The sequence below is a fragment of the Oncorhynchus clarkii genome, unplaced genomic scaffold (genome assembly GCF_045791955.1).
Source record: "Oncorhynchus clarkii lewisi isolate Uvic-CL-2024 unplaced genomic scaffold, UVic_Ocla_1.0 unplaced_contig_12929_pilon_pilon, whole genome shotgun sequence".
Classification (NCBI taxonomy): domain Eukaryota; kingdom Metazoa; phylum Chordata; class Actinopteri; order Salmoniformes; family Salmonidae; genus Oncorhynchus; species Oncorhynchus clarkii.
The window spans coordinates 50,591-64,855 of NW_027258401.1; the positions used below are offsets into that span (position 1 = coordinate 50,591).

At 56.1% G+C, this 14,265-nt stretch overlaps 1 protein-coding gene across 1 annotated transcript in view; it reads right to left on the reverse strand.

Moving 5' to 3' along the window:
• LOC139396855 (BCL-6 corepressor-like) overlaps positions 1–13,449 on the reverse strand; it is a gene marked incomplete at its 5' end in the record, with an annotated part of 29,056 nt that extends 15,607 nt beyond the window's left edge. The window contains 2 exons of the mRNA XM_071143772.1: positions 12,992–13,137; positions 13,283–13,449. Of these exons, the coding sequence (XP_070999873.1) occupies positions 12,992–13,137; positions 13,283–13,449 (313 nt within the window). The remainder of the gene's footprint in view (positions 1–12,991; positions 13,138–13,282) is intronic.
• Positions 13,450–14,265: the final 816 nt, after the last annotated feature.

The window sequence follows — 14,265 nt, forward strand, 5'->3', positions numbered from 1 at the left end:
AGAGAGGGAAGAGAGAGGAGAGTCCAGAGGAAGGAAGAGAGAGAGGATAGTCCAGGGAGGTAAGAGCGAAAGGAGAGTCCAGGGAGGGAAGATAGAAAGGAGAGTCCAGAGAGGGAAGAGAGAGGAGAGTCCAGGGAGAGAAGAGAGAGAGGAGAGTCCAGGGAGGAATGAGAGAGAGGAGAGTCCAGGGAGGGAAGAGAGAGAGGAGAGTCCAGGGAGGGAAGAGAGAGAGGAGAGTCCAGAGGAAGGAAGATAGAGAGGAGAGTCCAGGGAGGGAAGAGAGAGAGGACAGTCCAGGGATGGAAGAGAGAAAGGAGAGTCCAGAGGAAGGAAGAGAGAAAGGAGAGTCCAGGGAGGGAAGAGAGAGAGGAGAGTCCAGAGGAAGGAAGAGAGAGAGGGGAGTCCAGGGAGGGAAGAGCGAGAGGAGAGTCCAGAGAGGGAAGAGAGAGAGAGGAGAGTCCAGAGAGAGAGAGGAGAGTCCAGAGAGAGAGAGGAGAGTCCAGGGAGGGAAGAGAGAGAGGAGAGTCCAGAGAGAGAGAGGAGAGTCCAGAGAGAGAGAGGAGAGTCCAGAGAGAGAGAGGAGAGTCCAGAAAGAGAGAGGAGAGTCCAGAGAGGGAAGAGAGAGAGGAGAGTCCAGGGAGGGAAGAGAGAGAGGAGAGTACAGGGAGGGAAGAGAGAGAGGAGAGTCCAGGGAGGGAAGAGAGAGAGGAGAGTCCAGAGAGGGAAGAGAGAGTGAGGAGTCCAGAGAGGGAAGAGAGAGAGGAGAGTCCAGAGAGGGAAGAGAGAGAGGAGAGTCCAGGGAGGGAAGAGAGAGAGGAGAGTCCAGAGAGGGAAGAGAGAGAGGAGAGTCCAGGGAGGGAAGAGAGAGAGGAGAGTCCAAAGAGGGAAGAGAGAGGAGAGTCCAGAGGAAGGAAGAGAGAGAGGAGAGTCCAGGGAGGGAAGAGAGAAAGGAGAGTCCAGGGAGGGAAGAGAGAAAGGAGAGTCCAGAGAGGGAAGAGAGAGGAGAGTCCAGGGAGGGAAGAGAGAGAGGCGAGTCCAGGGAGGGATGAGAGAGAGGAGAGTCCAGGGAGGGAAGAGAGAGAGGAGAGTCCAGGGAGGGAAGAGAGAGAGGAGAATCCAGAGAGGGAAGAGAGAAAGGAGAGTCCAGAGAGGGAAGAGAGAGAGGAGAGTCCAGGGAGGGAAGAGCGAGAGGAGAGTCCAGAGAGGGAAGAGAGAGAGGACAGTCCAGGGATGGAAGAGAGAAAGGAGAGTCCAGAGGAAGGAAGAGAGAAAGGAGAGTCCAGGGAGGGAAGAGAGAGAGGAGAGTCCAGAGGAAGGAAGAGAGAGAGGGGAGTCCAGGGAGGGAAGAGCGAGAGGAGAGTCCAGAGAGGGACGAGAGAGAGAGGAGAGTGCAGAGGAAGGAAGAGAGAGAGGGGAGTCCAGGGAGGGAAGGGAGATAGGAGAGTCCAGAGAGGGAAGAGAGAGGAGAGTCCAGAGGAAGGAAGAGAGAGAGGAGAGTCCAGGGAGGGAAGAGAGAAAGGAGAGTCCAGGGAGGGAAGATAGAAAGGAGAGTCCAGAGAGGGAAGAGAGAGGAGAGTCCAGGGAGAGAAGAGAGAGAGGAGAGTCCAGGGAGGAATGAGAGAGAGGAGAGTCCAGGGAGGGAAGAGAGAGAGGAGAGTCCAGGGAGGGAAGAGAGAGAGGAGAGTCCAGAGGAAGGAAGATAGAGAGGAGAGTCCAGGGAGGGAAGAGAGAGAGGACAGTCCAGGGATGGAAGAGAGAAAGGAGAGTCCAGAGGAAGGAAGAGAGAAAGGAGAGTCCAGGGAGGGAAGAGAGAGAGGAGAGTCCAGAGGAAGGAAGAGAGAGAGGGGAGTCCAGGGAGGGAAGAGCGAGAGGAGAGTCCAGAGAGGGAAGAGAGAGAGAGGAGAGTCCAGAGAGAGAGAGGAGAGTCCAGAGAGAGAGAGGAGAGTCCAGGGAGGGAAGAGAGAGAGGAGAGTCCAGAGAGAGAGAGGAGAGTCCAGAGAGAGAGAGGAGAGTCCAGAGAGAGAGAGGAGAGTCCAGAAAGAGAGAGGAGAGTCCAGAGAGGGAAGAGAGAGAGGAGAGTCCAGGGAGGGAAGAGAGAGAGGAGAGTACAGGGAGGGAAGAGAGAGAGGAGAGTCCAGTGAGGGAAGAGAGAGAGGAGAGTCCAGAGAGGGAAGAGAGAGTGAGGAGTCCAGAGAGGGAAGAGAGAGAGGAGAGTCCAGAGAGGGAAGAGAGAGAGGAGAGTCCAGGGAGGGAAGAGAGAGAGGAGAGTCCAGGGAGGGAAGAGAGAGATGAGAATCAAGAGAGGGAAGAGAGAGAGGAGAGTCCAGAGAGGAAAGAGAGAGAGGAGACTCCAGAGAGCCACGAGAGAGAGGAGAGTCCAGAGAGGGAAGAGAGAGAGGAGACTCCAGAGAGGGAAGAGAGAGAGGACAGTCCAGAGATGGAAGAGAGAGAGGAGAGTCCAGGGAGGGAAGAGAGAGGACAGTCCAGGGAAGGAAGAGAGAAAGGAGAGTCCAGAGGAAGGAAGAGAGAAAGGAGAGTCCAGGGAGGGAAGAGAGAGAGGAGAGTCCAGAGGAAGGAAGAGAGAAAGGAGAGTCCAGGGAGTGAAGAGACAGAGGAGGGAAGAGAGGGAAGAGAGAGAGGAGAGTCCAGAGAGGGACGAGAGAGAGAGGAGAGTCCAGAGGAAGGAAGAGAGAGAGGGGAGTCCAGGGAGGGAAGGGAGATAGGAGAGTCCAGAGAGGGAAGAGAGAGGAGAGTCCAGAGGAAGGAAGAGAGAGAGGAGAGTCCAGGGAGGGAAGAGAGAGAGGAGTGTCCAGGGAGGGATGAGAGAGAGGAGAGTCCAGGGAGGGAAGAGAGAGAGGAGAGTCCAGAGAGGGAAGAGAGAGAGGAGAGTCCAGGGAAGGAAGAGAGAGAGGAGAACCCAGGGAGGGAAGAGAGAAAGGAGAGTCCAGGGAGTGAAGAGAGAGAGGAGAGTCCAGAGAGGGATGAGAGAGAGGAGAGTCCAGAGAGGGAAGAGAGAGAGGAGAGTCCAGAGAGGAAAGAGAGAGAGGAGAACCCAGGGAGGGAAGAGAGAAAGGAGAGTCCAGGGAGTGAAGAGAGAGAGGAGAGTCCAGAGAGGGATGAGAGAGAGGAGCGTCCAGAGAGGAAAGAGAAAGAGGAGAGTCCAGAGAGGAAAGAGAGAGAGGAGAGTCCAGAGAGGGAAGAGAGAGAGGAGAGTCCAGAGAGGGAAGAGAGAGAGGAGAGTCCAGAGAGGGAAGAGAGAGAGGAGAGTCCAGAGAGGGAAGAGTTGGAGGAGAGTCCAGGGAGGGAAGAGAGAGAGGAGAGTCCAGGGATGGAAGAGAGAAAGGAGAGTCCAGAGGAAGGAAGAGAGAAAGGAGAGTCCAGGGAGGGAAGAGAGAGAGGAGAGTCCAGAGGAAGGAAGAGAGAAAGGAGAGTCCAGGGAGTGAAGAGACAGAGGAGGGAAGAGAGGGAAGAGAGAGAGGAGAGTCCAGGGAGGGAAGAGAGAGAGGAGAGTCCAGAGAGGGACGAGAGAGAGAGGAGAGTCCAGAGGAAGGAAGAGAGAGAGGGGAGTCCAGTGAGGGAAGGGAGATAGGAGAGTCCAGAGAGGGAAGAGAGAGGAGAGTCCAGAGGAAGGAAGAGAGAGAGGAGAGTCCAGGGAGGGAAGAGAGAAAGGAGAGTCCAGGGAGGGAAGAGAGAAAGGAGAGTCCAGAGAGGGAAGAGAGAGGAGAGGAGAGTCCAGAGAGGGAAGAGAGAGAGGAGAGCCCAGGGAGGTAAGAGAGAGAGGAGCGTCCAGGGAGGGAAGAGAGAGAGGAGAATCAAGAGAGGGAAGAGAGAGAGGAGCGTCCAGGGAGGGAAGAGAGAGAGGAGAGTCCAGGGAGGGAAGAGAGAGAAGAGAGTCAAGAGAGGGAAGAGCGAGAGGAGAGTCCAGAGAGGGAAGAGAGAGAGGAGAGTCCAGAGAGGGAAGAGAGAGAGGAGAGTCCAGAGAGGGAAGAGAGAGAGGCGAGTCCAGAGAGGGAAGAGAGAGAGGAGAGTCCAGGGAGGGAAGAGAGAGAGGAGAGTCCAAAGAGGGAAGAGAGAGGAGAGTCCAGAGGAAGGAAGAGAGAGAGGAGAGTCCAGGGAGGGAAGAGAGAAAGGAGAGTCCAGGGAGGGAAGAGAGAAAGGAGAGTCCAGAGAGGGAAGAGAGAGGAGAGTCCAGGGAGGGAAGAGAGAGAGGAGAGTCCAGGGAGGGATGAGAGAGAGGAGAGTCCAGGGAGGGAAGAGAGAGAGGAGAGTCCAGGGAGGGAAGAGAGAGAGGAGAATCCAGAGAGGGAAGAGAGAAAGGAGAGTCCAGAGAGGGAAGAGAGAGAGGAGAGTCCAGGGAGGGAAGAGCGAGAGGAGAGTCCAGAGAGGGAAGAGAGAGAGGAGAGTCCAGAGAGAGAGAGGAGAGTCCAGAGAGAGAGAGGAGAGTCCAGGGAGGGGAGAGAGGAGAGTCCAGAGAGAGAGAGGATAGTCCAGAGAGAGAGAGAGGAGAGTCCAGAGAGAGAGAGGAGAGTACAGAGAGGGAAGAGCGAGAGGAGAGTCCAGGGAGGGAAGAGAGAGAGGAGAGTCCAGGGAGGGAAGAGAGAGAGGAGAGTCCAGAGAGGGAAGAGAGAGTGGAGAGTCCAGAGAGGGAAGAGAGAGAGGAGAGTCCAGAGAGGGAAGAGAGAGAGGAGAGTCCAGTGAGGGAAGAGAGAGAGGAGAGTCCAGAGAGGGAAGAGAGAGAGGAGAGTCCAGCGAGGGAAGAGAGAGAGGAGAGTCCAGAGAGGGAAGAGAGAGTGAGGAGTCCAGAGAGGGAAGAGAGAGAGGAGAGTCCAGAGAGGGAAGAGAGAGAGGAGAGTCCAGGGAGGGAAGAGAGAGAGGAGAGTCCAGGGAGGGAAGAGAGAGATGAGAATCAAGAGAGGGAAGAGAGAGAGGAGAGTCCAGAGAGGAAAGAGAGAGAGGAGAGTCCAGAGAGGAACGAGAGAGAGGAGAGTCCAGAGAGGGAAGAGAGAGAGGAGAGTCCAGAGAGGGAAGAGAGAGAGGAAAGTCCAGAGATGGAAGAGAGAGAGGAGAGTCCAGGGAGGGAAGAGAGAGGACAGTCCAGGGAAGGAAGAGAGAAAGGAGAGTCCAGAGGAAGGAAGAGAGATAGGAGAGTCCAGGGAGGGAAGAGAGAGAGGAGAGTCCAGAGGAAGGAAGAGAGAAAGGAGAGTCCAGGGAGTGAAGAGACAGAGGAGGGAAGAGAGGGAAGAGAGAGAGGAGAGTCCAGAGAGGGACGAGAGAGAGAGGAGAGTCCAGAGGAAGGAAGAGAGAGAGGGGAGTCCAGGGAGGGAAGGGAGATAGGAGAGTCCAGAGAGGGAAGAGAGAGGAGAGTCCAGAGGAAGGAAGAGAGAGAGGAGAGTCCAGGGAGGGAAGAGAGAGAGGAGTGTCCAGGGAGGGATGAGAGAGAGGAGAGTCCAGGGAGGGAAGAGAGAGAGGAGAGTCCAGAGAGGGAAGAGAGAGAGGAGAGTCCAGGGAAGGAAGAGAGAGAGGAGAACCCAGGGAGGGAAGAGAGAAAGGAGAGTCCAGGGAGTGAAGAGAGAGAGGAGAGTCCAGAGAGGGATGAGAGAGAGGAGAGTCCAGAGAGGGAAGAGAGAGAGGAGAGTCCAGAGAGGAAAGAGAGAGAGGAGAACCCAGGGAGGGAAGAGAGAAAGGAGAGTCCAGGGAGTGAAGAGAGAGAGGAGAGTCCAGAGAGGGATGAGAGAGAGGAGCGTCCAGAGAGGAAAGAGAAAGAGGAGAGTCCAGAGAGGAAAGAGAGAGAGGAGAGTCCAGAGAGGGAAGAGAGAGAGGAGAGTCCAGAGAGGGAAGAGAGAGAGGAGAGTCCAGAGAGGGAAGAGAGAGAGGAGAGTCCAGAGAGGGAAGAGTTGGAGGAGAGTCCAGGGAGGGAAGAGAGAGAGGAGAGTCCAGGGATGGAAGAGAGAAAGGAGAGTCCAGAGGAAGGAAGAGAGAAAGGAGAGTCCAGGGAGGGAAGAGAGAGAGGAGAGTCCAGAGGAAGGAAGAGAGAAAGGAGAGTCCAGGGAGTGAAGAGACAGAGGAGGGAAGAGAGGGAAGAGAGAGAGGAGAGTCCAGGGAGGGAAGAGAGAGAGGAGAGTCCAGAGAGGGACGAGAGAGAGAGGAGAGTCCAGAGGAAGGAAGAGAGAGAGGGGAGTCCAGTGAGGGAAGGGAGATAGGAGAGTCCAGAGAGGGAAGAGAGAGGAGAGTCCAGAGGAAGGAAGAGAGAGAGGAGAGTCCAGGGAGGGAAGAGAGAAAGGAGAGTCCAGGGAGGGAAGAGAGAAAGGAGAGTCCAGAGAGGGAAGAGAGAGGAGAGGAGAGTCCAGAGAGGGAAGAGAGAGAGGAGAGCCCAGGGAGGTAAGAGAGAGAGGAGCGTCCAGGGAGGGAAGAGAGAGAGGAGAATCAAGAGAGGGAAGAGAGAGAGGAGCGTCCAGGGAGGGAAGAGAGAGAGGAGAGTCCAGGGAGGGAAGAGAGAGAAGAGAGTCAAGAGAGGGAAGAGCGAGAGGAGAGTCCAGAGAGGGAAGAGAGAGAGGAGAGTCCAGAGAGGGAAGAGAGAGAGGAGAGTCCAGAGAGGGAAGAGAGAGAGGCGAGTCCAGAGAGGGAAGAGAGAGAGGAGAGTCCAGGGAGGGAAGAGAGAGAGGAGAGTCCAAAGAGGGAAGAGAGAGGAGAGTCCAGAGGAAGGAAGAGAGAGAGGAGAGTCCAGGGAGGGAAGAGAGAAAGGAGAGTCCAGGGAGGGAAGAGAGAAAGGAGAGTCCAGAGAGGGAAGAGAGAGGAGAGTCCAGGGAGGGAAGAGAGAGAGGAGAGTCCAGGGAGGGATGAGAGAGAGGAGAGTCCAGGGAGGGAAGAGAGAGAGGAGAGTCCAGGGAGGGAAGAGAGAGAGGAGAATCCAGAGAGGGAAGAGAGAAAGGAGAGTCCAGAGAGGGAAGAGAGAGAGGAGAGTCCAGGGAGGGAAGAGCGAGAGGAGAGTCCAGAGAGGGAAGAGAGAGAGGAGAGTCCAGAGAGAGAGAGGAGAGTCCAGAGAGAGAGAGGAGAGTCCAGGGAGGGGAGAGAGGAGAGTCCAGAGAGAGAGAGGAGAGTCCAGAGAGAGAGAGAGGAGAGTCCAGAGAGAGAGAGGAGAGTACAGAGAGGGAAGAGCGAGAGGAGAGTCCAGGGAGGGAAGAGAGAGAGGAGAGTCCAGGGAGGGAAGAGAGAGAGGAGAGTCCAGAGAGGGAAGAGAGAGAGGAGAGTCCAGAGAGGGAAGAGAGAGAGGAGAGTCCAGAGAGGGAAGAGAGAGAGGAGAGTCCAGGGAGGGAAGAGAGAGAGGAGAGTCCAGAGAGGGAAGAGAGAGAGGAGAGTCCAGGGAGGGAAGAGAGAGAGGAGAATAGAGGGAGGGAAGAGAGAGAGGAGAGTCAAGAGAGGGAAGAGCGAGAGGAGAGTCCAGAGAGGGAAGAGAGAGAGGAGAGTCCAGGGAGGGAAGAGAGAGAGGAGAGTCCAGAGAGGGAAGAGAGAGAGGAGAGTCCAGAGAGAGAGAGGAGAGTCCAGGGAGGGAAGAGAGAGAGGAGAGTCCAGGGAGGGAAGAGAGACAGGAGAGTCCAGGGAGGGAAGAGAGAGAGGAGAGTCCAGGGAGGGAAGAGAGAGAGGAGAGTCCAGAGAGGGAAGGGAGAGAGGAGAGTCCAGAGAGAGAGAGGAGAGTCCAGGGAGGGAAGAGAGAGAGGGGAGTCCAGAGAGGGAAGAGAGAGAGGAGAGTCCAGAGAGAGAGAGTAGAGTCCAGGGAGGGAAGAGAGAGAGGAGAGTCAAGAGAGAGAGAGGAGAGTCCAGGGAGGGAAGAGAGAGAGGAGAATCAAAAGAGGGAAGAGAGAGAGGAGAGTCCAGAGAGAGAGAGAAGAGTGCAGAGGAAGGAAGAGAGAGAGGGGAGTCCAGGGAGGGAAGGGAGATAGGAGAGTCCAGAGAGGGAAGAGAGAGGAGAGTCCAGAGGAAGGAAGAGAGAGAGGAGAGTCCAGGGAGGAAAGAGAGAAAGGAGAGTCCAGTGAGGGAAGAGAGAAAGGAGAGTCCAGAGAGGGAAGAGAGAGGAGAGTCCAGGGAGGGAAGAGAGAGAGGAGAGTCCAGGGAGGAATGATAGAGAGGAGAGTCCAGGGAGGGAAGAGAGAGAGGAGAGTCCAGGGAGGGAAGAGAGAGAGGAGAGTCCAGAGGAAGGAAGATAGAGAGGAGAGTCCAGGGAGGGAAGAGAGAGAGGACAGTCCAGGGATGGAAGAGAGAAAGGAGAGTCCAGAGGAAGGAAGAGAGAAAGGAGAGTCCAGGGAGGGAAGAGAGAGAGGAGAGTCCAGAGGAAGGAAGAGAGAGAGGGGAGTCCAGGGAGGGAAGAGCGAGAGGAGAGTCCAGAGAGGGAAGAGAGAGAGAGGAGAGTCCAGAGAGAGAGAGGAGAGTCCAGAGAGAGAGAGGAGAGTCCAGGGAGGGAAGAGAGAGAGGAGAGTCCAGAGAGAGAGAGGAGAGTCCAGAGAGAGAGAGGAGAGTCCAGAGAGAGAGAGGAGAGTCCAGAAAGAGAGAGGAGAGTCCAGAGAGGGAAGAGAGAGAGGAGAGTCCAGGGAGGGAAGAGAGAGAAGAGAGTCCAGGGAGGGAAGAGAGAGAGGAGAGTCCAGGGAGGGAAGAGAGAGAGGAGAGTCCAGAGAGGGAAGAGAGAGTGGAGAGTCCAGAGAGGGAAGAGAGTGAGGAGAGTCCAGAGAGGGAAGAGAGAGAGGAGAGTCCAGGGAGGGAAGAGAGAGAGGAGAGTCCAGAGAGGGAAGAGAGAGAGGAGAGTCCAGAGAGGGAAGAGAGAGAGGAGAGTCCAGAGAGGGAAGAGAGAGAGGAGAGTCCAGGGAGGGAAGAGAGAGAGGAGAGTCCAGGGAGGGAAGAGAGAGATGAGAATCAAGAGAGGGAAGAGAGAGAGGAGAGTCCAGAGAGGAAAGAGAGAGAGGAGAGTCCAGAGAGGAACGAGAGAGAGGAGAGTCCAGAGAGGGAAGAGAGAGAGGAGAGTCCAGAGAGGGAAGAGAGAGAGGAGAGTCCAGGGAGGGAAGAGAGAGGACAGTCCAGGGATGGAAGAGAGAAAGGAGAGTCCAGAGGAAGGAAGAGAGAAAGGAGAGTCCAGGGAGGGAAGAGAGAGAGGAGAGTCCAGAGGAAGGAAGAGAGAAAGGAGAGTCCAGGGAGTGAAGAGACAGAGGAGGGAAGAGAGGGAAGAGAGAGAGGAGAGTCCAGGGAGGTAAGAGAGAGAGGAGAGTCCAGAGAGGGACGAGAGAGAGAGGAGAGTCCAGAGGAAGGAAGAGAGAGAGGGGAGTCCAGGGAGGGAAGGGAGATAGGAGAGTCCAGAGAGGGAAGAGAGAGGAGAGTCCAGAGGAAGGAAGAGAGAGAGGAGAGTCCAGGGAGGGAAGAGAGAGAGGAGAGTCCAGGGAGGGATGAGAGAGAGGAGAGTCCAGGGAGGGAAGAGAGAGAGGAGAGTCCAGAGAGGGAAGAGAGAGAGGAGAGTCCAGGGAAGGAAGAGAGAGAGGAGAACCCAGGGAGGGAAGAGAGAAAGGAGAGTCCAGGGAGTGAAGAGAGAGAGGAGAGTCCAGAGAGGGATGAGAGAGAGCAGAGTCCAGAGAGGGAAGAGAGAGAGGAGAGTCCAGGGAGGTAAGAGAGAGAGGAGCGTCCAGAGAGGAAAGAGAGAGAGGAGAGTCCAGAGAGGAAAGAGAGAGAGGAGAGTCCAGAGAGGGAAGAGAGAGAGGAGAGTCCAGAGAGGGAAGAGAGAGAGGAGAGTCCAGAGAGGGAAGAGAGAGAGGAGAGTCCAGAGAGGGAAGAGTTGGAGGAGAGTCCAGGGAGGGAAGAGAGAGAGGAGAGTCCAGGGATGGAAGAGAGAAAGGAGAGTCCAGAGGAAGGAAGAGAGAAAGGAGAGTCCGGGAAGAGAGAGAGGAGAGTCCAGAGGAAGGAAGAGAGAAAGGAGAGTCCAGGGAGTGAAGAGACAGAGGAGGGAAGAGAGGGAAGAGAGAGAGGAGAGTCCAGGGAGGGAAGAGAGAGAGGAGAGTCCAGAGAGGGACGAGAGAGAGAGGAGAGTCCAGAGGAAGGAAGATAGAGAGGGGAGTCCAGTGAGGGAAGGGAGATAGGAGAGTCCAGAGTTGGAAGAGAGAGGAGAGTCCAGAGGAAGGAAGAGAGAGAGGAGAGTCCAGGGAGGGAAGAGAGAAAGGAGAGTCCAGGGAGGGAAGAGAGAAAGGAAAGTCCAGAGAGGGAAGAGAGAGGAGAGGAGAGTCCAGAGAGGGAAGAGAGAGAGGAGAGCCCAGGGAGGTAAGAGAGAGAGGAGCGTCCAGGGAGGGAAGAGAGAGAGGAGAATCAAGAGAGGGAAGAGAGAGAGGAGCGTCCAGGGAGGGAAGAGAGAGAGGAGAATCAAGAGAGGGAAGAGAGAGAGGAGAGTCCAGAGAGGGAAGAGAGAGAGGAGAGTCCAGGGAGGGAAGAGAGAGAAGAGAGTCAAGAGAGGGAAGAGCGAGAGGAGAGTCCAGAGAGGGAAGAGAGAGAGGAGAGTCCAGAGAGGGAAGAGAGAGAGGAGAGTCCAGAGAGGGAAGAGAGAGAGGAGAGTCCAGAGAGGGAAGAGAGAGAGGAGAATCCAGGGAGAGAGGAGAGTCCAGGGAGGGAGGACGGGCAGAAAGGCCAGAGGGAAGAGAGGGAGGAGAAGACAGGGAGGGAGGGAGGAGAGGACAAGGAGGGTGGGAGTGCTCCTAGTGGGTTCTGGGGTGCTCCTAGTGGGCAGGCTTATGTAAAATAGTATCAACTCATCAACACTTGAGGATTAGTGAGTGGAGAGAGGCAGAGAGGGCTGGAGCTGAAGCAGCAGTGTGGGCCACTGTGGAATTGAACTGAAGGGGGAAATTCTAATCCCCCCTTTTGCCTAAATGAATTGGATTTGTTGTGCGTTTTCTCTCTCTCTCTGGGAAGCACAGATCAGGTTAGGTGAGTGGAGTGAACTAGGCACCGTTTGGCAATCGCTGTTGGAGTGTGTATAAGAGGAGGAAAGTGTGTGTGTGTGTGTGTGTGTGTGTGTGTGCACGCACCAGAGCAGGGCTGATTAATAATGCCCTGAAATAGAGAACGGATGGAGGGAGGAAGAGAGAGAGAGAGAGGAAGAGAGGGAGGGAGGAAGAGAGAGAGAGAGAGGGATGCTAGCTCACTGCGGTTCTCTCAAGCACTCAATGGAACGCTGTCCTCTACTTCCCCTTGGTATATCTCTTCACCATCCATTTAAACTGTGTGGTGCCTGGGCGTGTGTGTGTGTCTGTGTGTGTGTAATGAGGCCGTCAGTTCCCTGTCCTGGCCCCCAGAAACCACTGTGTTGGGCCAGAGCCAGAACACACGTAGGCAAAGCCGTGTTTTGAAAGTTCGTCATTGATCCAATCCCCTGTGACTTTGTTTTGACGTCCCCACCAACGACCTCCCTGACGTCCCCACCAACGACCTCCCTGACGTCCCCACCAACAACCTCCCTGACGGCACCCACCAACGACCTCCCTGACGGCACCCACCAATGACCTCCCTGACGGCACCCACCAACGACCTCCCTGACGGCACCCACCAACGACCTCCCTGACGTCCCCACCAACAACCTCCCTGACGTCCCCACCAACGACCTCCCTGACGGCACCCACCAACGACCTCCCTGACGGCACCCACCAACGACCTCCCTGACGTCCCCACCAACGACCTCCCTGACGTCCCCACCAACGACCTCCCTGACGTCCCCACCAACGACCTCCCTGACGTCCCCACCAACGACCTCCCTGACGGCACCCACCAACGACCTCCCTGACGGCACCCACCAACAACCTCCCTGACGTCCCCACCAACGACCTCCCTGACGGCACCCACCAACAACCTCCCTGACGTCCCCACCAACAACCTCCCTGACGTCCCCACCAACAACCTCCCTGACGGCACCCACCAACGACCTCCCTGACGGCACCCACCAACAACCTCCCTGACGTCCCCACCAACGACCTCCCTGACGTCCCCACCAACGACCTCCCTGACGGCACCCACCAACGACCTCCCTGACGTCCCCACCAACGACCTCCCTGACGTCCCCACCAACGACCTCCCTGACGTCCCCACCAACGACCTCCCTGACGTCCCCACCAACGACCTCCCTGACGTCCCCACCAACAACCTCCCTGACGTCCCCACCAACAACCTCCCTGACGTCCCCACCAACGACCTCCCTGACGTCCCCACCAACAACCTCCCTGACGTCCCCACCAACGACCTCCCTGACGTCCCCACCAACGACCTCCCTGACGGCACCCACCAACGACCTCCCTGACGGCACCCACCAACGACCTCCCTGACGGCACCCACCAACGACCTCCCTGACGTCCCCACCAACGACCTCCCTGACGTCCCCACCAACAACCTCCCTGACGTCCCCACCAACGACCTCCCTGACGTCCCCACCAACGACCTCCCTGACGGCACCCACCAACGACCTCCCTGACGGCACCCACCAACGACCTCCCTGACGTCCCCACCAACAACCTCCCTGACGTCCCCACCAACGACCTCCCTGACGGCACCCACCAACGACCTCCCTGACGGCACCCACCAACGACCTCCCTGACGTCCCCACCAACGACCTCACTGACGTCCCCACCAACAACCTCCCTGACGTCCCCACCAACGACCTCCCTGACGTCCCCACCAACAACCTCCCTGACGTCCCCACCAACGACCTCCCTGACGTCCCCACCAACGACCTCCCTGACGGCAGTCTCAGACTGAAGTATGTAGTGAACATAGAACAGTGGAAGTATTCTGTTTGAGTCGTCAGGCAACCTCTCTCCCCCTCACTGCACCGCTCACAAGGGCCAGCCCATAGAGGACGACCCCTCTGCAGCTGTTGCTAAGTAACCTGATAGTGGGGTAACGCGGTGCAACTCCCGAGGATGATACTGTGTCCCCCACAGATGAGGAACACACACACACACCATCTCTAAAGCAGTCTTACCAGAGAGGAATCCCTCCATGCCGTGGGAGTGTGTCATGCGGAGGAGGCTGCGGCCAGAGTACGTAGCCAGGGTTGGGTCAGCTCCGTAGGACAGCAGCAGACGGACCACGTCCAGATGGTCATTCTCCACCGCGTCATGGAGGGGCCTGGGGGGGAGGGACACGCCACACACGCTGGCGTTTTGTACAGAGCCTTGGAAGGCAATTGTCCATGTCCATATGTCTGGCCTGTGTGTTAGTGAGAGAGAAAGTGAGTGTCCATGCTTAAGTGTGTGTGTGTGTGTGTGTCTACCTGGTGCCTTCCTGGGCGCTACAGTTGACGTCGGCACCGTGCTCCAGCAGGTGCTGAGTGATAGCAAGCCAGCCACGTGCACATGCCTCGTGCAGCGCACAGTAGCCCGCGTTGTCACGGTGATTGACGTCACACACCCCGTTCTCCAGGCAGTACAGCACTACATCCTAGATAGGCCACAGAGAATAGAGGGGTTAGGGTCTCCACAGACAGGGAACAGAGGGGTTAGGGTCTCCACAGACAGGAGACAGTGGGGTTAGGATCTCCACAGACAGGGGACAGAGGGGTTAGGGTCTCCACAGACAGGTGACAGAGGGGTTAGGGTCTCCACAGACAGGGGACAGAGGGGTTAGGGTCTCCACAGACAGGAGACCGAGGGGTTAGGGTCTCCTCTAACCCCTCTGTATCAGACTGACTCCATACTACCTAGACCCTGTGTTATTCCTCAGTATAATACCTACTACACTATCTGTATCAGACTGACTCAACCCTACCTAGACCCTGTGTTATTCCTCAGTATAATACCTACTACACTATCTGTATCAGACTGACTCAACCCTACCTAGACCCCGTGTTATTCCTCAGTATAATACCTACTACACTATCTGTATCAGACTGACTCAACCCTACCTAGACCCCGTTTTATTCCTCAGTATAATACCTACTACACTATCTGTATCAGACTGACTCAACCCTACCTAGACCCCGTGTTATTCCTCAGTATAATACCTACTACACTATCTGTATCAGACTGACTCAACCCTACCTAGACCCCGTGTTATTCCTCAGTATAATACCTACTACACTATCTGTATCAGACGGACTCAACCCTACCTAGACCCCGTGTTATTCCTCAGTATAATACCTACTACACTATCTGTATCAGACTGACTCCATACTACCTAGACCCCGTGTTATTCCTCAGTATAATACCTACTACACTATCTGTATCAGACTGACTCAACCCTACCTAGACCCTGTGT